General features: G+C 37.3%; 12 protein-coding genes across 12 annotated transcripts in view; 8 read left to right on the plus strand and 4 right to left on the minus strand. All coding sequences in view use genetic code 12, as the record gives it.

The window, feature by feature from the left end:
• Positions 1-152: 152 nt before the first annotated feature.
• CORT_0B06210 (Noc4 nucleolar protein) lies at positions 153-1781 on the plus strand (the record flags this gene model as incomplete). Its single annotated transcript, XM_003867719.1, has 1 exon — positions 153-1781. One exon carries the CDS (start codon positions 153-155, stop codon positions 1779-1781), a length of 1629 nt encoding a protein of 542 aa, XP_003867767.1.
• A 309-nt stretch (positions 1782-2090) lies between these two features.
• CORT_0B06220 (Mcm3 DNA replication protein) lies at positions 2091-4703 on the plus strand (the record flags this gene model as incomplete). Its single annotated transcript, XM_003867720.1, has 1 exon — positions 2091-4703. The coding sequence occupies one exon, from the start codon at positions 2091-2093 to the stop codon at positions 4701-4703; it is 2613 nt and encodes an 870-aa protein (XP_003867768.1).
• A 250-nt stretch (positions 4704-4953) lies between these two features.
• CORT_0B06230 (hypothetical protein) lies at positions 4954-6141 on the plus strand (the record flags this gene model as incomplete). The annotated part of the gene is made up of 1 exon (XM_003867721.1): positions 4954-6141. The coding sequence occupies one exon, from the start codon at positions 4954-4956 to the stop codon at positions 6139-6141; it is 1188 nt and encodes a 395-aa protein (XP_003867769.1).
• Positions 6142-6414: 273 nt separating this feature from the next.
• On the plus strand, positions 6415-7518 carry CORT_0B06240 (hypothetical protein; the record flags this gene model as incomplete). The annotated part of the gene is made up of 1 exon (XM_003867722.1): positions 6415-7518. One exon carries the CDS (start codon positions 6415-6417, stop codon positions 7516-7518), a length of 1104 nt encoding a protein of 367 aa, XP_003867770.1.
• A 659-nt stretch (positions 7519-8177) lies between these two features.
• CORT_0B06250 (Ssc1 heat shock protein) lies at positions 8178-10133 on the plus strand (the record flags this gene model as incomplete). Its single annotated transcript, XM_003867723.1, has 1 exon — positions 8178-10133. One exon carries the CDS (start codon positions 8178-8180, stop codon positions 10131-10133), a length of 1956 nt encoding a protein of 651 aa, XP_003867771.1.
• Positions 10134-10394: 261 nt separating this feature from the next.
• Positions 10395-10955, minus strand: CORT_0B06260 (Sen15 protein; the record flags this gene model as incomplete). Its single annotated transcript, XM_003867724.1, has 1 exon — positions 10395-10955. The coding sequence occupies one exon, from the start codon at positions 10953-10955 to the stop codon at positions 10395-10397; it is 561 nt and encodes a 186-aa protein (XP_003867772.1).
• A 3301-nt stretch (positions 10956-14256) lies between these two features.
• Positions 14257-15492, plus strand: CORT_0B06270 (hypothetical protein; the record flags this gene model as incomplete). The annotated part of the gene is made up of 1 exon (XM_003867725.1): positions 14257-15492. The coding sequence occupies one exon, from the start codon at positions 14257-14259 to the stop codon at positions 15490-15492; it is 1236 nt and encodes a 411-aa protein (XP_003867773.1).
• A 943-nt stretch (positions 15493-16435) lies between these two features.
• CORT_0B06280 (Bni4 protein) lies at positions 16436-21001 on the plus strand (the record flags this gene model as incomplete). The annotated part of the gene is made up of 1 exon (XM_003867726.1): positions 16436-21001. The coding sequence occupies one exon, from the start codon at positions 16436-16438 to the stop codon at positions 20999-21001; it is 4566 nt and encodes a 1521-aa protein (XP_003867774.1).
• A 263-nt stretch (positions 21002-21264) lies between these two features.
• CORT_0B06290 (hypothetical protein) lies at positions 21265-21522 on the minus strand (the record flags this gene model as incomplete). The annotated part of the gene is made up of 1 exon (XM_003867727.1): positions 21265-21522. The coding sequence occupies one exon, from the start codon at positions 21520-21522 to the stop codon at positions 21265-21267; it is 258 nt and encodes an 85-aa protein (XP_003867775.1).
• A 226-nt stretch (positions 21523-21748) lies between these two features.
• CORT_0B06300 (hypothetical protein) lies at positions 21749-22693 on the plus strand (the record flags this gene model as incomplete). Its single annotated transcript, XM_003867728.1, has 1 exon — positions 21749-22693. One exon carries the CDS (start codon positions 21749-21751, stop codon positions 22691-22693), a length of 945 nt encoding a protein of 314 aa, XP_003867776.1.
• A 104-nt stretch (positions 22694-22797) lies between these two features.
• CORT_0B06310 (Pdr16 phosphatidylinositol transfer protein) lies at positions 22798-23967 on the minus strand (the record flags this gene model as incomplete). The annotated part of the gene is made up of 1 exon (XM_003867729.1): positions 22798-23967. One exon carries the CDS (start codon positions 23965-23967, stop codon positions 22798-22800), a length of 1170 nt encoding a protein of 389 aa, XP_003867777.1.
• Positions 23968-24955: 988 nt separating this feature from the next.
• Positions 24956-25366, minus strand: part of CORT_0B06320 (Ymr210w protein) — a gene marked incomplete at both ends in the record, with an annotated part of 1458 nt that continues 1047 nt past the window's right edge. The window contains one exon of the mRNA XM_003867730.1: positions 24956-25366. This exon is cut by the window's right edge and continues 1047 nt beyond it. Coding sequence (XP_003867778.1) covers positions 24956-25366 — 411 coding nt within the window.

Here is a 25366-nt window from a genome sequence, read left to right on the forward strand (position 1 = left end):
AAAAATTTTTTCAAATGTAGTTTGAACTTAAAATGCAAAGAAAAAGTCGTGCTGCAGGAGAAAAAATTGAATGCATTAGTACGCATCTCATCGGGAATATACAGACGAAGATTCAATTGTAAATACTTCCAAGGTACTGAATCTACAGAAAAATGGCACCAAAAAGGAAGAGCACTAAGCAAGCAGAAACAAGTATACTGAAAAAACAGAAAGATGAAACCACAGATTTGTTGTCCTTGGAGGAAGTGAAATCGCTTGGGGAGGACATCAAAAATGCATCAAAGTTCAATAATTTTGTTATATTACTTGACCAACTCCAGAGCATTCAAAAATTGCTCACTGAGAAAGAAGATATAGAGGCAGAAACTCTGGGTCGTCAAATTGTGCTCATCGTATATGAAAGATTCGAAGTCTTGTCCAACGAAGGAATGATGACAGGATCTAAAAAGCACAATGAAAAACAAAGATTAGTGGTAAACTGGTTGTCAGACAAGTACCAAACTTTCAAGTCAACCATACTAAAGATATTGCTGTCCAAATTGTTTTACGAAACATCATTGCAGTTGGATGCAATGGAAGTGTATTTGAATCTCATCAAGTTGGAATCTCAAGTTTCGGAGAAGCAGTTTCCAAAGAAAACATATCAGCAATTTCTTGAGTCATTGTTGTATAACAGTATTGGCGAGATTTTATCTGATGGGTCATCGAATAACTTTATTGTTCTAGAGTTCAGTGAAATATTCAAAAACTACTGGGATTTGCAATTCTACTTGTTTGACACTTTAAACGACACCCTTTTGTCATGGAAAGACAACTTATCAAACCAAGAGCTTCAAAGAATATTCGCAAACGTTGTCACTATTATACGAAATGGATTGAAGTTTAACCAAGAAGACCTTGAAAACGAACCAACTTTTGTTTCAAAGGATGTATTACCTTCAACAATATACAAGCACAACAAGTTTAAATCACAGTTTCAAAAATGCATATTAGCAATTTTGTCTTACCCGTTGTCCTCACCACAATACAAATTAATTTTATCAATTCTACATAAACGTATAATTCCCTATATGTCACAACCTCAGGGTTTGATGGATTTCTTAACAGACGCGTACAATTTACAAGATGACTTGATTATTCCTATATTGTCACTTAACTCATTATACGAATTGATGAAAAGCTATAACTTGGAATACCCTGATTTTTACTCAAAATTGTACTCATTGTTGAGACCAGAATTGTTTTACACAAGATATAGATCGAGATTCTTTCGTTTGTGCGACTTGTTCTTGTCGTCAACTCACTTATCAGCAAATTTAGTGGCTTCTTTCATAAAGAAACTAGCAAGATTGGCCATGACATCCAGTGCCTCGGGTGTGGTCATCATCATCCCATTCATCTATAATTTACTAAAGAGACACCCAACTTGTATGATAATGTTGCACAATACAGATGAATCCCAGGTAGGAGACCCATTTGATAACCTTGAGACAAACCCTTTAAATACACAAGCCATTAAGTCATCACTCTGGGAATTAGAAACGTTAATGAGTCACTACCATCCCAACATTGCCACATTGGCTAAAATTTTTGGGGAGCCATTTAGAAAGCCAAATTATAATATGGAGGATTTTTTGGATTGGAGTTATCAGAGCTTGTTGGAAACTGAAAAAACTCGTAGATACAAAAACCAAGCTGCACTTGAATTTGAAACTTTTGATGCTGTTTTGGCGGAAAAAAACAAGGAAGGAGACTACTTATTGGAAGGCTGGAGTTTATAGAAAATGTATGTTATAAGATAAGTTTTGGGTAAGCCCATATAAACGAGGACGATGAAAGCCAGTGCGATATATTTGCAACCCTAAAAAGTAGACTTTGGTAGCATTTATTGGTACACTAACCTGAAATTGTACTTCATTTTAATTTAACCGCTTTGGGAAAATTAATGAAACGCGTGTTGGTTTTCTCCCATCACGTTCCGCAAGAAAAAATGTATCCCTATTTTTTTTTTGACAAAACTATGGAAGAATTCACTTCTACATTCATTTATTCCAATCATCCTATTTCTTTCGTTAACCAGCTAGCCAGTTATGGATGATACTACTCAATTTGATGAGCAACCTTTGGATGCTGTCTTTGGTGACAGAGTTAGAAGATTTCAAGAATTTTTGGACAGAATAGATGCAAATACTGGTGTTGATTACAGAGCTCAAATAAGAGACTTGATTATTAAAGGTAAATACAGATTAAATGTTTCAATTGATCAAATCAGAGATTTCGACAGAGAGTTTTGGCAAGGGTTATTGAACCAACCTGCTGATTATTTACCGGCTTGTGAGCGTGCTTTAAGAGACACAGTTTTAACAATTTACGATCCTAGTGACTCATCGTTCCCAAGTGACTTTGATACAAACCAGCAGTATTACTTGAGTTTTAAGGGAGCTTTTGGTAGTCATTCAATCACCCCTAGATCCATTGACTCAAATTACTTATCAAAGATGGTGTCGATTGAAGGTATTGTCACAAGAGCTTCTTTAGTTCGCCCTAAAGTCATTAGGTCAGTGCAATATGCTGATGCTACTGGTAGATTCTACGCAAGAGAATACAGAGATCAAACCACTTCTTTTGATGCTATTTCAACCCCTCCAATTTATCCCACTGAAGACATGGATGGTAACAAATTGACTACCGAGTATGGTTATTCAACGTATAAAGATCATCAAAAAATATCTGTTCAAGAGATGCCAGAAACTGCACCAGCAGGTCAATTACCCAGATCCGTGGATGTCATTTTAGATGATGACTTGGTGGATCTTACAAAACCAGGAGACCGTGTTCAAATTGTTGGGGTTTACCGTGCATTGGGTGGAGGTGTAAACAACAATTCTTCATTCAAAACAGTTATTTTGGGAAATTCTGTTTACCCACTACATGCTAGATCGACTGGTGTCGCGTCACAAGAAAAGATTACCGATCACGATATCAGAAATATAAACAAGCTTTCCAAAGACAAGAAAATATTTGATATCTTATCTCAGTCATTAGCTCCTTCGATTTATGGATTTGAGCATATCAAGAAGGCAGTTTTGTTGATGATGATGGGAGGTGTGGAAAAGAATTTGGACAATGGTACCCATTTGAGAGGAGATATCAATATTTTAATGGTTGGTGACCCATCGACAGCAAAGTCTCAAATCTTGAGATTTGTTTTGAATACGGCTTCATTGGCTATTGCAACAACTGGTAGAGGTTCTTCTGGTGTTGGTTTGACTGCTGCAGTAACCACTGATAAAGAAACCGGTGAAAGAAGACTAGAAGCCGGTGCGATGGTTTTAGCAGACAGGGGGATTGTGTGCATTGATGAGTTTGATAAGATGTCGGACTCAGATAGAGTAGCGATTCACGAAGTCATGGAACAACAAACTGTCACCATCGCTAAAGCAGGTATCCATACCTCCTTAAATGCTCGTTGTTCTGTCATTGCAGCAGCCAACCCAGTATTTGGTCAGTATGATGTACACAAAGATCCACACAAGAATATTGCTTTGCCGGATTCGTTGTTATCTCGTTTCGATTTGTTATTTGTTGTCACGGATGACGTCAATCCAACCAAAGATAGAGTCATTTCAGAACATGTATTGAGGATGCACAGGTTTGTGCCTCCCGGAATGATGGAAGGAGAGCCAATCAGGGAAAAATCAAATGTGACACTAGCCGTTGGTGATGACGAGGTAAATGAACAAGAGTTGTTGGAACAACCAGTTTTCGAAAAATTTAACGCTTTATTACATGCTGGTGTAGCAAGAAATTCCAAGAAATCGCCTACGATCTTGTCAATTCCATTTTTGAAAAAGTACATTCAATATGCCAAACAAAGAATCAAGCCTGTACTAACAAAGAGTGCGTCTGCTTATATTGTAACCACTTATTCATCGCTAAGAAACGACTTGATTGGAAACAATCAAAGAAACACAGCACCAATCACAGCTAGAACTTTGGAAACTTTAATCCGTTTGGCTTCAGCTCACGCCAAGGTGAGATTGTCCAAAAGTGTAGAGGTCAAGGATGCTAAAGTTGCCGAGGAAATGTTGAGATACGCTTTGTTCAAGGAAATCCCCAAGAAACAAAAGAAAAAGAGAAGAACCGTTGCTGAAACTTTTGATTCAGAGCTGGAATCTGAGGAAGATTCAGAGGAAGAAATAGCGGGAACTAGACCAAGTACGAGAAGAACTAGGCTAACGGAACAGCAAGAGCAACAACAACAGAGAACTCCAGAAACCACGCCAGAGCCACCATTGGGTCATCAAGATAACGATGGTGATACAGAAGAGGTCGGTGATGAGTTGGAGCAATTCCACATAACAAACGAGAATGAACAACAATCTTCTCAGGCCGAAGATACTCAATCTAGTTCCCACATACATCCACTTAGTGATAGAGCAACTAATACCGAACAGCCATCCAGGATAAGTTCAGAAAGGTTCCAAACCTTCAGAAGAGTACTTCAAAAAGTTATTCGCTCTGAAGTGTTTACAGGTCCCGAGTCACAACGTATTGCTCCTATTGAAAGTGTCACGACTGCCATCAATGAAGAAATGGCACAGGAGGAGAAATTTACAGAGTCTGAAATCGAAACCGGACTTGAGAAGATGCAAGATGATAACAAAATTTTCCTCGCTGAAGGTAAAGTGTGGACAATGTAGATTATGTGGTTGGGTTAATTGGGTTATATACTATGTATTATTAAAGTGTTTCTGAATCTATTGGTTTTATACAAGTGATATAACAATTCAATATGGTCTTCTACTGCAGTGATTTGTACCATCTGTTGCATGTTGTCGATGGTGCATCGGCATTATTCCTTTCGGTATGATATACCGGTAGCGCCATTAGAGAAAAACACAACAAGGTGTTAGCAGATCACTGTTTACATCTAGACTTCTACGATTGACGATGTCTCTTGCGTCAAATGAACCTACCGATAAGGAAGATGAAGCAATAGATACATCTAGCGGTACAATATTCGAAAGAGCCTCATCGCCTGCAAAAATTGGGAAGCGAAAGAAGAAGAAGCGGAAGAACAAAAGGAAGAACCGAGCAGTTTATGATGACGCTCAACAAGGAATGACACCTCAAAATAATGATGAATGCCAAGAGGATGAAAGACAAGAGGAAGATTCTGAAAACAATGAATACACCTACAACGGCGAATTGTTGATGCATACATATTACACCTTACCACCATCGCTGCAAAAATTTTGGAGTCGAAGATACGAATTGTTTTCCAAATACGATGAAGGAATATATCTCTCAGCAGAGTTATGGTATAGTGTAACACCGGAAATGATTGCTAAATATATTGCGCAATTATTTGTGAAGATATTACCGCTTGATGCAGAGTATGGATTGGATGTATGTTGTGGAGGAGGTGGAAATATGATTCAATTTGCCCAATTTTTTGATTCTGTAGGCGGAATAGAAATCAATGGCACCAATTTGTACTGTGCTGAACATAATGCAGAAGTTTACGGCGTTCAAGATAAAACGTGGACATTGCAAGCCGATTGGAGGGAAATCACACAACTCAAAGACAACCAAGAAGTCAATTACGATTGGATTCCGCAAAGTGTAAGAGATGCAAGAAAAGACGTACCGCCCAATAGGATATTTGACTTTATATTCAGTTCTCCGCCATGGGGTGGCACAAATTATGATCGGAATGAGTTTAATTTATATGCCATGCAACCATTCAATATTACTGAGCTTTTGAAAACAATGACACAATACACAGATAACATTGGATTGTTTTTACCCAAGCTGTCAAGTTTGATGCAATTGAGTTTGGCTACCAAGGAGGTGTATGGTGACTACAAAAAGTGTAGAGCAGTCTATATAAACTCCAAAGGTAGATGCGTTGCTCTATTGGCATTGTTTGGTGACTGTTTTACAGCTAGATTCGATGAGTTGGATGATATTAGTGAAGAAGCTTTGCTAGGGACCAAAGTGGAATCGAGTAATCAGCAGGAAGAAAGTGCTGCTGAGGAAACTGAAAGCAAAAGGCTGGGTAATACTGCAAATATGCCTTATGAAGCTGACGCAGTTGTGACTAGCCCAGAAGAGATAGAATCAGATATAGGATAATCGATACCTTATTTATTTATATGTAATAAAAGTTTATTGTGTTTATTTCATTTACATGAACCGGTAGCGCAAGCTATGGATTATCAAGAGACTTTTTTTCTTCTCAATTTCGTTTGTCGAGACATTAATGTTAACAATAAAAGTCACAACATAGCAATCTGCACCGACATTTTTGCAGCCTAACATACGTATCGATTCCTGACGACACTCAGCGACTGCAAAATTAACCCGAACACATAGATACACCATTGAAACCGTCTCTCACAGTCAACTATGAACCCGTCTTCTCATATGCGCACAAGTGAACAAAACGTAGCCTTTTTGGAAGCCAAGATTGATCGATTGACAAATCAATTAAGCAAGGTTGAAAATGATCGTATTGTCTCATTACAACGTGAAGTGTCAATATTAAGACAGTTGCTTGATCTTCAAAATGTAAAATTGGATAAGGTGACGTCGTTATTGACCGATTTGGTGACCCAGATGATGAGCAGGAGAGGCAAATTACCAGGCGAGGATGAAGTATTGGAATTGAGAGCACAAGGTGAAACTTCAGAAGCTGATGATGACGACGAGTCAGTGTTACGCTCAATACGTGCGTTTCAAGAGAGTGTCAATGTAAGTGATTTGCAACGACACGGTATACAACAGCAAATCAACCACCATGTAAATCATTTGCAAACACAGCCACACATGGCTCATCAAATTTCGATGCAACGTAGACAGCACCTTTTGAATCAAACTACTGCATCTGATCACCTCGGGAGAGCTTTAGATAACAATATGGACCCCGAGTTGCATCATGTCTCAACTGTGGTGCCCAACGATCGGCACGATATACTGTCTCGTCAAGTCCAACCACAACAACAACCACAACAACAACCACAACAACGACAAGCTCGCAGGCAACAAGAAGCGGGTGATGAAATGCCAATCAAACAAAAGACTAGGGGTAAAAAGAGAAAGAGAGGTGGTGTAAGTGAAGAAATAAACTCAATACTTTCTGAGGAGCCGGTTTCATCGAAGAAGGATCAAAGCACGGACCAAAAATCGGATGGTAAGGTACATATTGAGTTCATTCACAATCCTACCACAGTTCGTGAAATATATGATGAATTTTTCAAAGGATTCAAAGGTCAAGGACCACTTTGCGAGATGGATGAAAAATATGGTAAGCTTAATTGGAGGGGGGATTCTCGATCCAAAGAGAGTAAACGTTATCAAAGAAGAAAGCGTTTATGTGACGCTATAAAGAGGGGCAGCTATAAGTACAACAAAACAGATGACGAGATGATTGAATATTTGGAAAATTTTCGTAAGGAAAAGTCTTTAACCTGGGTTATGAACGGCCATATTCCGGACGACCTTAAAGAGTGATTTATGCAGGAGTATTGTGATGAGATGAATGTGGATATTCTGTGTCATACCCCCCTGGTAGTATCATGCGAAGATTAACGAAAAAAATGACTGTATTGAGATATAGTAGTGATGTGTATGTAGTAAGAGATTGTTCTAGTTTGTTCTTTGCGTAGTGAACAGTGACAAATGCAAAGAGCACGTTTATCAAACTCTAGAATCTCTAAACCGGACGTATTGTGTTTCCACTGTATTACCGTCAACCGAGGTAATGATTACACTGTGGGATGGCCTCGCTAATGTCTCCCCTTCTTACTCTTCTGTTGTATCAGTGAACTATGTTATTTCTCTAGACCCTTTAACAAAACATGGGTAGTGCTTGTGTGGAGGAAAAAATTCAAGGGGAGAGATAGAGAGACATTTTGCAGCAAAGTTTGAACGTTAAATTTAATTTTTCCATAACATTCTATGATGGTTCTATAGAGCTACCAAATTGCTACGACATTTGAATTTAAAGAGACAAATGACGTTTACAATGACTGGGGGACACAAACAAAAAAATTTTCATATAAAAAAGTTTTCCAAATCCTCCTCTTGAGTTCCAAATTTTTTTAAATTTCTTCCCGGAATTGTATTTCAATTAGAGAGAGACATTTTACCTAATACACTACATAGAAACAATGTTGTCTGCTAGAAGTTCGTTGAGAAACGTTGCTCGTCAATTACCAACCACCAGCAGATTTGCTGCCGTTCGTGCGCAATCTACTGCTGCTGCTCCAACAGGTCAAGTCATTGGTATCGATTTGGGTACTACCAACTCGGCTGTCGCTGTTATGGAAGGTAAGACTCCAAAGATTTTAGAAAACTCCGAAGGTGGAAGAACCACTCCTTCTATTGTTGCATTCACCAAGGATGGCGAAAGATTGGTTGGTATTCCAGCTAAACGTCAAGCTGTTGTTAATCCAGAAAACACTTTGTTTGCCACCAAACGTTTGATTGGTCGTAGATATGAGGATAAAGAAGTCCAAAGAGATATCAACCAAGTTCCTTACAAGATCATCAAGCACGGAAATGGTGATGCTTGGTTGGAAGCTAGAGGAGAACAATACTCACCACAACAAATTGGTGGTTTCATTTTGAACAAGATGAAGGAAACTGCTGAAGCTGCTTTGGGTAAGAAGATCAACAGTGCTGTTGTTACTTGTCCAGCTTACTTTAACGATGCTCAAAGACAAGCTACCAAGGATGCCGGTAAGATTGTTGGCTTAAATGTTTTGAGAGTTGTTAACGAACCAACTGCCGCTGCTTTGGCTTACGGTTTGGAAAAGAAGGATGGTGAAGTTGTTGCTGTTTTCGATTTGGGTGGTGGTACTTTTGATATTTCCATCTTGGATATCGGTGCAGGTGTTTTCGAAGTCAAATCAACCAACGGTGACACTCACTTGGGTGGTGAAGATTTCGATATTGCATTGGTTAGAAACATTGTTGAAACTTTCAAGAAGGAAACTGGCATTGACTTAGAGAAAGACAGAATGGCCATCCAACGTATTAGAGAAGCTGCTGAAAAAGCCAAGATTGAATTGTCATCAACTGTTTCCACCGACATCAACTTACCATTCATCACTGCTGATGCATCTGGTCCAAAACACATCAACCAAAAGATCACTAGAGCACAATTTGAACAAATGGTTGAACCATTGATCAAAAAGACCATTGAACCATGTAAGAAGGCCTTGAAAGATGCTGGATTATCCACTTCCGACATTTCCGAAGTCATCCTTGTTGGTGGTATGTCAAGAATGCCAAAGGTTGTTGAGACAGTTAAGTCCATCTTCGGTAAACAGCCATCCAAGGCTGTTAACCCAGATGAAGCTGTTGCTTTGGGTGCTGCTATTCAGGGTGGTATCTTGGCTGGTGAAGTTAAGGATGTTGTTTTATTGGATGTTACCCCATTGTCCTTGGGTATTGAAACCATGGGCGGTGTTTTCGCTAGATTGATTTCTAGAAACACTACTATCCCTGCCAAGAAGTCACAAATCTTCTCAACTGCATCTGCTGGACAAACCTCGGTTGAAATTAGAGTCTTCCAAGGTGAAAGAGAATTGACTAGAGACAACAAGTTGATTGGTAACTTTACTTTATCCGGTATTCCTCCAGCACCAAAGGGTGTTCCACAAATTGAAGTCACCTTTGACATTGATACTGATGGTATCATCAAGGTTTCCGCTCGTGATAAGGCTTCTAACAAGGATGCTTCCATCACTGTTGCTGGATCATCTGGTTTATCTGATGCTGAAATTGAAAAGATGGTCAACGATGCTGAGAAATATGCTGAATCAGATAAATCCAAGAGAGAAGCTATCGAAGCTGCTAACAGAGCTGATCAATTGTGTAATGACACTGAAAACTCATTGAATGAACACAAGGAGAAATTATCAACTGAAGCCGTTGATAAAGTCAAGGAACATATTGAAAGGTTGAGAGAAATTGTCTTGAAAGCACAAGCTGGTGAAGAAGTTATTGCTGAAGATTTGAAAGCCAAGACTGAGGAATTGCAAAATGCTGCTATTGATCTCTTCAAAGATTTGTACAAAGACGGTGGTGAGCAATCATCATCTGAAGAAAAGAAGGAATAAATGAATGGAGATTAATACAATATAGATTTTACTATATTGTTTCTACTCAATTACGATGATTACGTTCTTACAAGTTTACCCTCAAGTCTATTGTTTTTCTTGTCTTGATTTTGAAAAGTCCAACCTCAAGCAGACTAATCAATACCGTTGTACATAGTTTCAAGTTTCATCAAAAGTGTGCATTTTTATGTATATATATATATTACATTTGTTGAAATAAAGAGTGATAAGTATAGTTACAGTGCTGTAGATGCTTTAAGTTTAATTTTGACGAGGTTTGGTGATCCCATCGTGGATAAAGTAGTAAACGATCGTCCCATCATCGTTGATTAATGCAATTGTTATCCTATCCACACGTCCTTTTCCATTCATGGTTTTGTCTATAGGTTTCCAAATGGAGTTAGGTGGATGGGGTTTGGAATCATCGGTGGAAGCGGGTCCTGTGTGAGTGAAGCTACTTGAAACATCTTCTGTCTCAGCCTGTTTACTATTTTCAGTTGTGTCTTGACTTTGTAAATGGGCTTCACTTGGGACATCAAGTTTGAACTCATTTCCTCTCTTTTCTTCATCCCCATTTGTGAATTGTTTTATTTTTTCAAACCACGAATTAATCTCCTTCACTTTTAATCTACTTTGCTCATTCATTCGTTTACATACAATCCATTCACGTTTGGAATCAGGATCAGTCGAAACTAATTTTGTTGGTGGTAAACCACTTAGTATATAGTTGTTATGTACTTCAACTTGAGTCCATAGATTGTAGTGTACAAGATTTAGCCGTACTTGGTCAGTAGTTGATGAAGTGAATGGTAATGTAGACATGTGGCTCTTTTATTGTTGTGGATGATGTGTAATGTGTGGGTCCTTGTTATTCAACTTTTTGCTCTTCGCGACATCAAAATGTTCGGAGATATACATCCCTTCACACGTGATGAAAAATTCAAACCGTTATTTCAAATTTCGAAAGATTATAAAGAAGGCGAAGTGAATCGGGAATGTAGAGATTTTGTACCAGTCAGCAATATAACAAACATTTAGTCATTTCTTGTCAACCGCCTTCTTCTATTTAACCAGACCAGAAGCATTGCTTTGACAAGTATGCTTACGACCTGACTAACTTTTTTTGATTCTTATCATCACAGAGTGGAGCTAATGCAAACGTGGTGAGGTCACCATATCTGGAACAAGTTGATAAGAAATGCTCCTATTGTTTAAGAAAAGTAGTTGATTGTTTACTATTGTTGTCGATATGATGAGTTCTAATGTAGAATGAGTTAAAGAAAACAAAAGAATAAAGAAGGAGAAGAACTAGAAAGAACAATGCGAGAGGGGGTGGAAATATGAACAATTCGACACTCTATGGTATTTGCTTTATTTTGTGGTGAACACATTCAATACAATAAAAGTCAAAGGGGTGTGTGTACAATAATCGGTGCCTATGATTATACCTATCTTGGAAGTATTGTATACAACCTTTGTGTAGTTGGATGTGTTTGACAAAGAAAAAATTTATTTCCTTCGGATATATGAATTACACCGTAAAAATAAAATCCGAATTTTCCTCACTCGCAAATCGAAGATTTAAGAACAAAGAGGATCAAGATTCCCCCTTCTACACTTCAAGTACTTGTCAAATTTGAGTCAGGAGATATCACGCCTCCTCGCGGGAATGCGCCACAGCGACGAGCATAATAAAAAGCGTCGGTTAAATATGTCTAAATATCTACGGGACCTGCACATCAGACACGTTCATAACCAGCATTTTAGCGTAATGCAAGTTAAATGAGATAACAATATATACACTCTTTTTCTTAAATATACAGGGACAACTATTGTTCTTTTCTTTTGTTGAACTTGTTTCATCACAAAAAATTTACTTCTATTCATAGTGATCTTTTTCACGCTGATTTTTGTCAAGTTCTAAAATTCTATTGAATCTTTCTCATCTTTAATTACGAGAAAGGAGAAACTGAATATTCTTTTTGTACAATTTTTTCATTCCGATTAGTTAATTTGCATATGTAAAAATACTTGCAAATGAACGCCTTCTAGATCTCATCCTCCACAGATATGGGGCTGATTCTAGAAAATAAAATCCTCATAAATGACATAGCCTCTTGACATCTAATTTGTGGTAGATTTCAAGTGTGTAGTTTCGGAATGGAATATGCGAAGAATTAAGACTTTGTGAGTTTTCCAAGCCATAAATACGTTTCTTGCATTAATGCAGGCAATATTGACGTATTGAGTAATTCATGAAGGTCCAATTTGAAACACATAGTTCACCCAAGTTTTAGTTTCGTTGATCTTATCGAGGTTTCTGCTAATACACACTTGTTATGAATTGATGGAGACTGTTTGCATAAGAGAGGTAAATATTTGGTGAAACGTTACATCAAAGACAATTATACATGATACTAAAATGTGGAGGCGAGTGCATCTTATTCATAGCTTGTAAGTAACTATTGTTAATTGCTCATTACAGCCGCAACCCCCTTCCATTTGTCTTCTTCACCTTATGCTCCTTAAAAGAAAACACCTGATATACTTATCGTTGAACCGAACAGCCAACATAAATAATTGCGGCTTTGAAGTTAAGTGGACCACAAATATAAATCTAAAAATAAGGCTTGACTCAGACTTCACAATTCGTCTCAGTATAGTTTCAATTTTGGTTCCGCGGTTAGCCGTGGGAATAGCATATATTTTTCAAGAAAGTCATAGGCTTAGAAGCAAAGGGAGACGGGTGAAAAGTTGTTGATGCATGTAAATTGTAGATCCGATCCAGGCTACAAAGGTCGATTAGTAAAAAGATTTCCACAGTGTGTATATAAACGTCTATATATTTTGTGAATGGTTTGTAAGGTTTGGTTGGTTTCGGATACACAAAACAGTGTTAAGTGTGTGGTTTTAGAAAATATTATTGGTTGTTGATGATGATCAGTGTTTATTTTTGTGTATTGAGGTACTTCTTCAATTGTTTGTTGAGACAATACTTTGAGGAGATATTTGTATACGTATATTGGGCTAAAATATACAGCATCAGTTCATAATTTAAGTTATTGTACATATACTGTCTAATGACTTAGTTTAGGAACATTCATCGAACTCGAAGCACTTTCCAGTTGATTCACTTTTTTGGTGATTGAGTCTGTTTTGCTTTATAGAATAACACAGGGTCCCCTTTTTCTCAAAGGGATACAGTCGCACAACAGACCTCGGTGAAAAGCTTTCATTTAGGTTTCTCTTTGTGTAAAAAGTTTAATAAAAATTATTTCAAGAAATTAAAACTCAACACAAAAGATACAAACCAACGTCTAATAAGTTATAAACAATGCCTACTAAACTATTGAATTAATTGGAACAATGGAACCAAAAAAGAAACGCATCACAGAACTACTCCCCCCAATCAGAAAATTACTAAAACTGAGTCAACAAAAAGCTTCAAATGTGAAGAGTTTAGCTTCTAGCGCTTCATCCATATGGCATCAAATAAAAATAGTTCAACATAAATTTAACACAATGGACATTTGATTTAGTGTTGATATTCTCCATTTCCACTTTGAAGTATAAATTACAAACCATTCCCACGTCTAAATTTAATATATTAAACTAAACTTTTTCCTTTCTGAAAAATCACACCACTTCTGCATAAATACTCAAAAGGTTTTCCCCTGCAATCAAGGTTTTATTTACATTTGTTTACCATTTTTAGCGTGTTTTTAGTTCGAGATTAACCGAATTAAACAATAGAATTACAACCATCAACTACATATTCTACAATAGAAACGACTTCAACGGTTTATTATTTTGCCTCAAAGAAGGGTTTCTTTTTTCATTATTGCATTACAACCTGATCGTTTTCTGATAGCTGCTTTTTTTTTTTGCATATCAGATCGTTATAATCACTTGATTTTAGACGATAGACACATTTCTGCTCCATCATTGTCCTCAACTTAAAGAAAGGCGCTATTTCATTTATTTTAGTCAACTTGCGTTCCCGCATTTCTGGTTAGACATACATACATACAAAGGAAGGTCTCATCTAGGTATATTGTAACTTCACTAAATTTATTCAAAACTATAAAGGAACCATATTACCCAAAATATTCAATCTAAAAACATGACACCATCAATAATTTCAAGAAGTTCAAATATAGACTACAAGTCAGCTACATCGACTCCACCTATATTTCGCAAGTCTAAATTAGGTCTGACTTCAATTACTCCCGATTCAGCATCAGCAATAGATAACAAGAGTCTAGCTAGTGACAATACTTCATTATACACAGTCCCATCAAAAACTACTATTGCAACCACCCAATTTTCAGATAAGGAGGATCCTACACTCAATTTACCATCTGATTTGAGTGATAATTTAGCATTCAATTTACAAACAGCTTATCAATTGTCTCAACAAGAAACAAATATGTCTACCGAGCAATATGATTTAGAAGCTCCTGATCGATATCGTATCAAACTACAGTTTACCAATCGTGAGATTGAAATGTTAAGATACACATGGAACAAGATGCTATTAGAAGAAAATAAATCATCTCGCAATATGCCAGGTGGGTTTAATGGTAATAATGATGGAGTCAAAAGAGAGTCTGCCAAGGGTCTGACGACGACTCCACGACAAACAACAACATCGCTGATGGCATCATCATTATTTTGCCGTCAATTATATTCCAATCTATTAACCCTTGCACCAGAATTGGAGATTTTATGGCCATCACTTAGACATCAAGCTGTAAGCTTTGCTCAGGTTATGCAAATGACCATTGCAAATTTGGAAGACTTGTCAGTATTGGATTCATTTTTTGAGAAGTTGGGTAAAAGTCACGCAAGAATTTTCGGTATTGAACCTCCAGCATATGAAATTATGGGTGAAGCATTGATACAAACATTTAATGAACGATTTGGGTCTAGATTCACCATTGAATTGGAAGTGTTGTGGATCAAATTGTTTTTGTACATGGCCAACTCCATCTTACAATTTGGATTAGATCCAGTACTTCGATTACAAAGAACTGAAAGTAGACAATCTTCAGTGTCAAATGTCAATCAATCAAATTCATCATCTAGTATATTAGCAGCTGATGCTGATATCAATTCAGTATTCGAAAAGAAATCCGTAACAACTAATGCAACTTCTGTAATGGATGAATTGCCACAACCTCCTAAAATTGATACTAAGAATAAGAGTCGGTTTTCGAATCATCGTGGAAGTATTAGTTACAATGGTGACATAGGATCGGTACTGGAGAAAAAACTGAAACAAGCAGATGCCCCACATCCCAAAAAGGTAGGCAAATTGGGTAGGTTGAAGAAGAAAGGAGATTGTGTGATTATGTAGTTATGGTAAGTCAATACACATCAAAATCACGTGACTTTTCACATGTGGGAAAATACGAAACTGACGCGTGTGTCTTTTTTTTTTATTACACAAACTCTCGACACTTAAATTCCCCTTCGTAACAATTGAACAATAGGAGGGCAATATGAAGAGCAACGCACCCCCTTAAAATCACGATAATTAGAAAAGAAGAGTAGGGTTCATGGTTTTATAAAGCATGTTAAAGAGCCTATTGATTAGAAGTGTGTTTTTTTATATCTACATCTGGATGTAAGGTTCTTTAAGATCTACGAAAACTGTCTTTGGCCTTAAAGTGTCTGTCGGTTTGATTTCCTAATTGGGTTTAATTAATGACAGTAACGCATTGAAGAAAAAAATAATACAGACAAAAAAGTAACACGAGGACGTCTGATACAGTATCGATCTGAGTAAGATTCTCACAACCCTTATGCTCTGACATCTATATCACCACAAGTAGCTATACACAAGCACCGGTTATTTACCTAGCCGAAGCTGATACTCTGTGGATGCTCGTATTGCGTATGTTTTGAAATTTTAAGTCTCATTATTTTATATATATATATATTTTTATTTTATTTTTATATCATGTCTTGTTTAAAGAAATATCATAATAAATAAAAAATATAAAAATTTAACTCATTTTTGACACCCAAAAACCATATCCAACAACCAATTTTAATCAACTGGATAGTATTACTGTTATATCCATCAAGCAGCATTTATCAAAACCACACTTCAGTTTACGAAAGTGTTTTACACCAGCACTAAAATCTTACATATTGTATTCATCATCGCAGTAACTCACACCACTTGAACTGCTATACCTTCGACTTTCCTACAACAGAAAACCATCGGTCACTGCCTATCAGCCAACATATCCTAGCATTAACACACGCCTTACACACTCCTGCATCTTCCAATCATGTCCAATTCACAATCATCAACTGACTTCGATGAATTCTTTTCAGAAAACAACTTTTATTCTGCACCAACCAACAATAGTTCCAATCATATCAATAAACTTCGAAGTTCAATTCAAATTCCAAATTCTATAAGTTCAAGAAGTATCAAAGATGGATTGAGAGCAAATAATGAGGTATTGACTCAGAAACTACCTAACTCAACCAGCCGAACTTCAATCATCAAGTCATCTCCTAGTTTGAAGGCATTGGAGAGTATTCTTAATGAGAAGAGTAGAAATTGGACTCCTGGAACGCTTGCTGAACAGGTAACCGAAGAAGAAGAAGAGGAGGATGAACAATCTCCAGACGATGTTGAGGAAGAGCCCTTATGCCCAGACCCTTTAGATATCAGGAACAAATACAGCCCTCAGAAGGTGACAGCACCAGTTGCTTTCAAAAATCACAACGCAACGCAGGAGACTATCAATTCCGTTCAAACTTTTGAGACTGCAGATGAAGTAATCGGCAGTGATAATCAAAGTACCACCAAGTCTACCAATAAACGCTCCTCAAAAATCTCACATAATACCAAATCATCAATTTCAACTATAAGTGGGAGTGGATATAGCACTGACGACACACCTATCTTGGGCCAACCACCTACTTTTCAAAATTTCACACAACACAATTTTGAATCTCCACAGTTGAAGGTCATTGAGACTGGTGCCCAAGAAAGACTGGGATCAAAAGATGATACACTAATCAATGATACTACAGAATCACAAATGAATGATATTACCGAAGAGACCGTTTCTGTTGATTTACCCAAATTTACACCTCACAATAGTTTGCAATATACCGGAGATAGTGTAAAGGAGAGAAATAAAAAAAATACCCAGAATAAATTTAAATCCAATTTTAGTAACACAACAATTAATTTTAGTTTAGGCACAAGGGATAAAAAATTAGACAATTTCTCCTCCAATTCACCAACAACATCTGGGTCTCAAATCGTTCAAGGTGGCGGAAGGCTGGATAACCATCAACATCACTACCAATCAAATAATAGGACGGGCCGAAATTTTAAGAGCGCGTTTGCACCACTATCTAAGCCGGCAATTCCACCACAAAATAATAATCCGGAAAAGAAATTTTCAGCACCAAGTTACGAGGTAACAAATCTGGGAACTAAATCTTCAACATTTGAGCCACAAGATTTTGACCCTGCTATGAATTATGAACTATACAACAATAATAAATTGAATTCAAAGGAGTCCAATAAGGGAGATATTAAACCAACCAGTATGTTGTCAGTCTTGACTCCTAGCCAACAAAATTCGCAAAAGGAGGAAGGAAAGAAAAGCTTTGCACCCAGCCCCAACCAACAAGGCTTTGCACCTGAAACTACACCTCAACCACCAATGCCTTCAACACCACAGAGATCACCTCACTTACGGTCAAATTCTACATTTTCTTTGAATTTTGCAAAGAAATCATCGCGCGATGAGAATAAATCACAATTGCTGCACAAGAGAAGCTCGACAATGGATGATTTAAACAAGATATCCCGTTTCAATGGACGTGCTAGTGATACTCCAACAGAGAAGAAGAAGTTTAGCTTTAGGACACTCTTTAAGTCGAAGAGTAAAAGTCACGAATTGAATAAGTCGCTGGAAACATCCAATACACGTGCTACAAATGCAGCAGGAAAGTCATACTCAACAACCAATATTCCCCTATATCGACCCGAAGAATCAAATACAAAGCATCAGAATAGGACTGATTTGCTGCTTCCACCATTGACCAAGACCAAATCCAACATCTCCATTATGAGTGTGTTTAAAAAGAATAAGTCATCGGACCAACTTCATAGGTCGGGAAAGGACAAGACGGCAAGTATGGACAAGCCAGAGGTTGCCACCACCATAAAGCCTACTGATAACACCTCGCCAAAGGAAAATGCAGTTGACGATTTTGACGGCTCGCCTGTGTTGCTCGATGAAAGATTTGCACCACAACCGTCTAATAAAGGACCCGCTACTCCTGGATCAATTAACTTTATACGTGAGGTTAGTGATAGCAATATAGCGTTTGACACAGCCAAGCGTTCGTCCGAGAGCAGTGAAGTTAACCTGGATGAATATGAAGATGCTGATGAAGATGCCAACGAAGATAACGTAGAGGATGATGAAGATGATGATGAAGATGCTGATAAATTATCATTTGACCCATCTGCTGATGAAAAGTTTGACGTGTATGATTCCAAGAACTTACTGGCAAATCCCCCGGTGCAAAGATTATCGAACCATCAACAAGGTGAAGAGATTCTGTTGATTCCGCCATTGATTCAAGATACACAATTCGGTTCCCCTTTCAAAGTTGACTATCAAAGCTCACCTGATAATAAGCGACCAGTTAGGACAATGGATCGAAATTCTGCATTTGCTAACTCTAATGATGCCAAGCCATTTTCGTCGTCGTTATCGCCTTCTGCTTCACCTGTACCAAAGAGATTCCCTAGTCGCAAAGAAGACAAGAGTTTTCAATTATTGGGAGAAGCATTGTTTCCCAGATCGCTTAGTGCACATGAGGTTGAAAGTATCGTATCATTGGAGAGATCAAGGTCGTTGAAGTCAATCAAATCAAATAAACGTAGTTCATTTGTCAATTATGATGGAAGTGATGATAACATTGTGCACTATAATGGTCCTACATTGTCACCTCATAACACAAGCGGAATCACCAGGTCAAGTTCCATTTTAAAAAATTCCACCAGCAAACCAAGCAATTTGAGTAAGGAGATTGAACCCATATCAATTGATGCAAATATATTGGATAATGATTATGATGACGGAGCAGTTCTAAATTCAAGCTCAGTGTACTCACAACCATCAGATGGTGCATTTTTCAAATCTAAATCGCAACCATCTCCACATCTTGATGAGAATTCACTACAATTGAATTTAATGGATGGTGATTATAATGAGTTTATGGAGTTTAGTGATTTCATTGATGTGGATAATTTGACATTCAATTATTCCCCTTCTGCTGCACTCGAGTCTGCTTCGGCTAGTCCTAGACCTGATATTAATGGTTCTAGATATGATGTTAACGAAAGATTAAGAGCAGAAGCTGGAGTAGACGCAACTGAGGGTGATGAAACAACCGCAGATGAAATGGTTGATACTCCAGATATTCGTGTTGAAGAAGAAGAAGAAGAAGAAAAAGAAGAAAAAGACGGTGCATCATCTCATAAGTTCTCTTCCCCACCAGTGTTGCGAATCGACACTGTAGATTTCCCGGACAGCACAGCTAGTCATGATTCACCTGTTCCACTTATTATTGAATCGAGAACGCCATCACCATCCCCACTTTCAATGAACACTACAGAATCACCCAAGACCAGTGTTGAAGTCGTTGAAGGGTTTGAGAATTATGGGAAAGTTCATAACGATACTTCGGTAGCCAATGATGATACCACGTTGGATGACAGTGGGAATAGTGGGCACGAGTTGGTTGGCATCAATTCTGAGCGTACAAAGGAGACTCAACGTTCTGTTGAAGGTGATGACAACGAAGAGGAGACTGATGGAAACGACAATGAACCTGAAGTGATCAAGAGTTCACCAATATTGGACAGTGCATATAGAACCACCAAAAAGGGTAAATCCAATTCTAACAATCGACCAATCTCGATGTCATTTAAAGGATTGAACAAGCCTTCATTTTCAGGCAAGATTGCTCAACATGATTTAAGAAGTAGTGATTCCCACCAGTCGTTTACGATTTCATTTAATGATGATCTGTCATCAGTTGGTGGTGGCTTTGGAACTAGCAGTGATGAAGAAGAAGAGGAAGAAGAGGAAGAGCAAGTGCCCACAATTCGAGGAGAGGAAGGGTTGAACTTAATTGAAGCCGAGCAGAGTCAAGGGTATAATGAATATGAAAAGGAAAATCTAGTGCCAAAGAACAAAGAAGTTCAAAGTGCGGTGAACCCAGTACAGCAGCAACAACGCTTTGCATCAATGGAATCATATGAATATTATGACCAAAGTAATAAAACACCACCATCGGAATCAAGATCCAAATTCGGAAAAAATAACAACTATCAAAACAATTCTATTGATTCATCGAATGGTTCATATTCACCTGATTTCAAAATACCATTGCCTCCACCACCATTTGGGACGAAATTTAGTCATAATAAGATCCCATCCATATCCGATCAATCATCTGCAAGTTCATCTCCTAGATCGTTCACATCAATGTTGAGTAGATGGAAGAGAAACAACAACGCCAACGCCAACGTCAACGCCAACAATAATGCTAATGGTAATTTCAATATCTTGGCACCACGAGTTGCGCCACCTCCTCCAGTTCCTGCAAAACAATCTGGAGTTCGATTCAGTTCAAGAATCATCCTTTATGATACGTATAACGATGAAGAATATGATCGACATCCAGATACTGCTACTTGTAATCAATTGACGCCATTATTGGCACAACAAATTAAAGAAGAGATGAATATGATTAAGAGTGAAATGGAAGTTCATGTGGAGAGTCGCTGCTATACGCAGTTTTTCTAGTTGATGGGAGGAGATAAGATGAAATTGAAGCTTAGTTTATGGAGAACGTGTTGAGCAATTATAAAGTTATATATATTAATAGTTTAACATCTAATTGATTTAGATATTCAGTTGTACGAAAACATGAGGATTTTTGAGCTTATACTAAAGCCGTATATTCAAGAACCAAACAATCTACACACCAAATTGATAAACACCATCCATTTTCAAATAAATAAAAACACAACTATATCCATCATCTAATCTAATCCCTGATGTTGTTGCTACTGCTGCTGCTGTTGTTGCTTAGAGTGTGTTTCCTTAGCACTCCTAAAAATAATATCCAATACATTATTATCACTTGTATCAATATGAGCCACGATATAATCAGTTTGGTCTAAATCAACAATAACATAACTTTGTGAATCAGGTTTAAAATCAACACATGTCGTGTCGGCCCATTCTGCTTCGTCGTAGTCACGTAATGAGATTGTGGGTGGGGTTGTGTTGTCGTTTATGTATGGTGGATATTTTGAGTTCATTGTGGTGGAGAGGAGGAGAAATGTGGTTGGGGAGGAATTGGTGGATGGAGGAAAGGTTGCGAAAATGGACGATGATGCTGCTGCATTTTTTTTAATTTTGAGGGTGAGGGGACGAAGAGGCGAAAAGCGTCGCTACCAACACAAGAGACAAAAAAATTAGAAACATCGATGAGATTATTCAAATTGATAACACACATTATAACTCATATAGATATATCATTCAAGAATGGAATCTAAATTAGTCGTGCCTGGTCAGTACATAACGCCAAAAAGGAATCTAGTTTCTGATAAACAACACCAGAATAAACCAGTAACGTATCTTGCTGGATCGGGTACGGTTGTAAATCCAATTGAAGTTGATGGTAAGAGTTTATCAGTTATATGTGCTACGATAGTAGGGAGGACTCATTTCGTCCAAGTAAACAAGGATGAACTAGAGGGCGAGGATACTGAAGAGAAACAGAAGAAAGATAAGGAATTGACGTATATTGTTAATGTCGTACCCAAGAATCAATACATTCCAACTGATGAAAAAGCAAGTGAAGCCAATTTGTCCGGTACAACAACAACCACAGTATCTTCTTCCATCAACCTTCCACAGGAGAATGATATAGTATTAGTACGAATCACGCGAATTTCGCAGAAACAAGCCAATTGTGAAATCATATCCCTTGAATCAAAATCAAATTCAAACTCAAACTCAAACTCAAGTGCTCCTCAAAAAGGCGGTAATATCCTCTCAGACTCAGGTGCTGGATCCAATGGAGCTACCGCCCAAGCATCTATCCCCCATGGTGGCGGATCCCAACACAACCACAATCTACAAACCATTGCATCATCAACCTCCACACCCACTCAAGCAACAATCTACGACTTGGGAGAAAACTATCGCGGTATAATTCGAGCTTCCGACATAAGGTCAACAGAAAGAGATAAAGTTATTGTAGGGCAGTGTTTTAAACCGGGGGATATTGTTCGATGTATGATTATAAGTTTAGGTGACGGGCAAAATTATTATTGTTCAACAGCTAGAAATGATTTGGGGGTAGTATTGGCTAAACTGGTCGGCGGGGCCGGTAACTTGATGTATCCTGTTGATTGGCAGAATATGATTGATTTGAATAGTGGTGTTGTTGAAAAGAGGAAAAATGCTAATCCGTTTGCTATTTAATGGGGGATGGAAGATAGATGCTCTATTTACATAAAATTTATTAGGTTCTATATTTGATATAATCTAATTATATGTAGTATGTAGTATGTAATACCATGCACCTTCTATATAGCTTCCACTGGATGTACTAATTCTTCATTGTCACCTCTTAAATCAACTTCACTTAACCCAACACAAGCACCAAATTTTTCGAATCGTTCAAAATATTTTTGCTTTTTAACTTCGGCAATTTCAATCATTTTGGGCCAATATTTATCATGTTCGTAAATAAAATTGACATCACCCAGAAAATCTTTATCCAATTGTGATTTTGGAACATAGTTGACAAATGGTTGATCAAAAACCAATTTTTCTCTTGTTAATGGATCAATAAATGGGTGAATAATCTTGAGAAATGTCCATCCTAACCATGGAATATTTGTTAATAGAGCCTTACCCAACCTTTCAGGGTAATGGGTTTGTAAAATATGCAAAACTTGTCTTCCAACTCCAACAGGTGGGATTTTACCACCTTGTGTACCCACAGGATGGGCTTTGAAATCAATTAATAAAGCTAATGAATCTTGTCCTGATGGCATATAATCAATAACTTTTTCCAACATGTAAACTAAATGTTGTACTTGGCGTTGACTGGTCTTTGTATTTTGACGACCTGGTTTCAAATATAAGCAAGGTCTTGAATCATTATCGTATCCCAATATTACTTCTTTACCAGTTTCATTTTCAGGACTAGTTAATTCACCATTAACAACATTATCTTTTTCCAAAATGTGATTAATACCAAATTCTCTTCTCCATGCCAATGTCATTTCAATTCGGTCTATAGCTTCATCTACGTGCCATTTAGTCGCTCTCAAGTACCTCAAAAAACATTCCCTTGTTAACCACGATTTTTCATCAATTGATAATGCAGATGCATTAGAGGTGTTTTTATGCTTGTGCTGCTCTTCAGAATCAGCAATGACTAAATCAGGATTTTGGAAATGTTTCAATACTTTAATGTATTTTGCCTTTTCATCATCAGTTAGTTTATGTTCTTTAGGAATATGTGACTCTGAAGATGGCGCTTCAAAAGGTATATATCGTGGTGGACCAAGATTGACCAGATCTTTTGATTTTGATTTACCACTATTGTTGTTGGGAGTTAATGTGCCATTGGTGGTGGCACTAGATGATGATTCAGGTGACGAAGTGGCTTTGAGTGATGAAGTTTCCGAAGTCGATGGCGTATTTGAATTTGAACCAGACACCTTCAGTTTTAATTTACTAAACATTGTGTGAGGATGTATTATGCTTGTGTAAAGAATAGTTTGCTGTATTTGACTCTTTCTACCTCTTCCTTCTACTTTATATAGCAGATAACTACCCTTCCTGTAATAAGTACTATAGGGTGTTTTCTAATAAATATAATTATAAAAGGGTATTTTATACCAAAAGAAAATAATACTTCGTTCTGTTCTGTTCTGTTTTAATCCCCTGTTGTGTTGCGTTGTATTTTAGTTTTTTCTTTACTGCGTTGATGACAAAAACAATGAGAAAGATATTTTGAAAATTTCGGCCCGTGTTTTCACTTAATAAAAACCGCCAGTTATATATCAATAACCACGGGACTGAAGTAAATAAGACACAGTCTAACTACAAATTCACATACTACTACTGGTGCAAGTCTACCTGTGTGTTTCTTTATACATAATTTGTAATTCCAATGACTGATTACTCATCGTATAGCATCGTATAGCATCGAAAGAAAGAAGATAAAAAAAACAGAAAAAGACGTTACAAACAGAGCAACGATGACACGTCTGTATTAAATTTATTATTGTCTTTGTGTTTCACTTCGGAGTTAAAAAAATGAAATTTATTTAAATTCCGTATCTCGGATTTAAAAATACAAACACACTTGTTATTCTTGTTGTTCTTGTTTGTCGTGATGATTACAGTCACACTGGGCCAAGAAATTAGGTCGATCCTGTGCACTGAAGAGAACTCAATGGACTCGGTCACCGGAGATAAGCTTAGGTCTCAATACTCGACAGTTTACACGCTCTTTTCCTTTGGTTGATGCGAATTAATTTTTCCATTAGCAATTGTGGTTTGGAGGATTTACTTCGTCTTGGTTGCAAAATATTTGATACATATATCTTTACTACGTTTAGCGAGAAACAAAAATGATATCTATGTGATACTGACTTCACAATTCTGTCTAAAATGTATATTTTAAAATTTAGAAGCTATAACCATCTAATTCAACGAAAATTACAATTACTCCACTAACATATTATCTACTAACCTATCATACTTCCAACTGTGTGAAATATCAAAAGGTAAATCTACATTTTTATCAATACTGCTTTCGTCAACATCCCATTTATCCAATTCATTGAAAAATTGGCATATTGGGGATGTGTACCATCTACCTCCGTTCCAAGTAAACCAACCTAAATGACCTCCAATTGTTGTCGTGACCATGGTAACATATGGATTCAATTCAGTTTCTGAATAAGGTAATGATCTAGAACCCGTGATTGGATCATCTTTAGAGCTTATAATCAAAGTAGGGACTCTAATTTTCATTAATCTTTGTATGGGAGATGCTAAACGATAATATTCATTTGCTGAATTTAACCCAAATAATCGACTAGTAAAATAATCATCGAAATCTTTCAAAAACTT

The sequence above is a fragment of the Candida orthopsilosis genome, assembly GCF_000315875.1.
Source record: "Candida orthopsilosis Co 90-125, chromosome 2 draft sequence".
Lineage (NCBI taxonomy): Eukaryota > Fungi > Ascomycota > Pichiomycetes > Serinales > Debaryomycetaceae > Lodderomyces > Lodderomyces orthopsilosis.